The sequence below is a fragment of the Tupaia chinensis genome, unplaced genomic scaffold (assembly GCF_000334495.1).
Source record: "Tupaia chinensis unplaced genomic scaffold, TupChi_1.0 Scaffold000198_1, whole genome shotgun sequence".
Taxonomy (NCBI): Eukaryota; Metazoa; Chordata; class Mammalia; order Scandentia; family Tupaiidae; genus Tupaia; species Tupaia belangeri.
In genome coordinates, this window is record NW_006159673.1 from 2,124,565 (window position 1) to 2,126,581 (window position 2,017).

The 2,017-nt window shown below is 67.1% G+C and overlaps 1 protein-coding gene across 1 annotated transcript in view; it reads right to left on the reverse strand.

The window, feature by feature from the left end:
* The window catches only part of GPR161 (G protein-coupled receptor 161), a 44,244-nt gene that overhangs the window by 9,537 nt on the left and 32,690 nt on the right, over positions 1 to 2,017 (reverse strand). Inside the window, exon 6 of the mRNA XM_027771252.1 lies at positions 1,097 to 1,818. Within this exon, the coding sequence (XP_027627053.1) occupies positions 1,097 to 1,818 (722 nt within the window). The remainder of the gene's footprint in view (positions 1 to 1,096; positions 1,819 to 2,017) is intronic.

Below are 2,017 nucleotides of genomic sequence, written 5' to 3' on the forward strand. Positions count from 1 at the left end.
AGAGCCACCGACGTGTGCTGGGCACAGTGGGCGGCTGAGGGGACAAGCAGCATCGGCATGGTCTGGGAGCCACTCTCTCATAGCGCCGAGCTACCGCAGAAATAGGTGGCCTCCCCGGGGAGAGCGGCGAATGCCAGGCACCGAGAGGTCGGGCTGACGTGACAGCACATGGCTCTGCGGCCCCGCCGAGACTGCAAAGCTCTCCTCACCCCGAGGACGCCCCAACCAAGCACAGCGCCGCAGCCCCAGAACGCCCGACAGCGACGCCGCGGCAGGGCCAGGGTGAAGCAGGGTCACGATCTGGGGACGAGGGCCAGCGTACGTGCTGGACTGAACCCTGGGGCAGGCAACGGCCACCTGACAGAGCGGGCGCTCCCGGCCGGGCCTGTGCTGCTGCCCGGCCAGGTCCTCGCTGGGTGATGGCCACGCTCTGGTCACCGACAGGGGCGCTGGGAAGCGGTGTGCGTGGTTTTCCCAGCTCTTCTGCAATCTACAATCATTTCCAAATACAAAGGCAAGAAAACCTCTATCCTCTGCCTAGACTCTGGGTGTCACCAAAGGGCTGGGATAGTTCCAGAACCTCACGCTCCGATCAGTGACCAGACGGAGGGCCTGCGGACATGCTGAGTGACACCAGCGGGAGGCGAAGGCTTGGCATGACAGCCCTGAGGGTCAGAGGCCCTCGAGGACCCACACCGAGTGAGGAAAGGCCCGGATGCAGGTGGAGGGTGAGGCAGGGGCCGAGGGGCAGGGGCAGGGCCGGGGCCACGTGCAGGCCGAAGGGTGCCCCGAAGGCCCAGCGGGAGCAGCTGCAGGAGCAGGTCGGCAGCCCTGGGGCTCTCTTCTCTCTGGGAGGAGCCACACTCTCAAAACCAGAGCCTCGGCTGGAGCTCAGGAAACGGACTTCCGGTCCACGGAGCCCCTGCCTGGCTGTCCTGGGGGGCTCTAGGGGCCGGGGCAGCCTCCTCTCAGCAAGCCAGGGGGAGTCACAGGGCCCTGCCCCCCACCGCTGCCACAGGAAACTTGGACTCGCAGCCAGGAGGCCACCGCAGGGAGAGCACGGAGGACACGGCCCCTCCCCAGGTCCCCGAGTCACCTGTGATCCGGTTGGAGATGCTGAAGAGCCGCGAGGTCCGCGGGCGCCGTGCCGGCTCGCCGTAGCGCCGGTCCCCACAGCACATGCCCAGCAGCTCCTTGCACACCGTCTTGTTCCACAGCCCGTAGATGAGGGGGTGGCAGATGGCGCTGCTGAAGGACAGCCAGGTGGCCCAGGTCTCCAGGGCCGGGGAGACGTAGTTCTTGCCCCAGAGGGCCTCGGCGGTGATGACCACCATGTAGGGGCCCCAGGTGACCGTGAAGGCGCCGATGACCACCAGGATGGTGATGAGGGCCTTGCACTGGTTGGCCGAGTACACCACCCCCTGGAGCGCGTGCCTCCTGCTGCCGGCCGAGGAGGTGGAGGTGCTCGAGTTCTTCCTGCCCGCCCGCCGGGCCTCCTCCTCCGGGATGACCACGGTGCCGCAGTGCACCTTGCGCGCCTTCACCCTGGCCACGCGGAAGATGAAGCCGTAGCACACCAGCATGACCAGGAAGGGGAGCAGCGCGCACCAGATCTGCCAGAAGGCCGTGTAGCCGGGCTCACGGTGCCAGGCCGCCACGCACATCCACTTGAACTCGTCGAACTCCACCGAGGACCAGCCGAACAGGGGCGGCAGGCAGCCCACCAGGGAGTGCAGCCAGATGTAGACCAGAGCCAGGAGGGCCCGGTTCCCGGTGATCTTCACGGGGTACAGCATCGGGTACAGGACAGCGTAGTAGCTAGGAAGGACGGAGGGCGTTACGGGGCGTGGTGGCCGTCCCACCTCCCAGCTGCAGTCCAGCCCAGCACAGGGGCGCCGTTCTGAGCTCTGAGTCATTGGTTTCAGGGATGTGGGGAGTCGTGGGGGGCCCACAGGAGTCCTGAGAGCTCTGCCCAGCACTCAGTCCCACTGCGCTGGCTGGCACCGACTCTCACGCC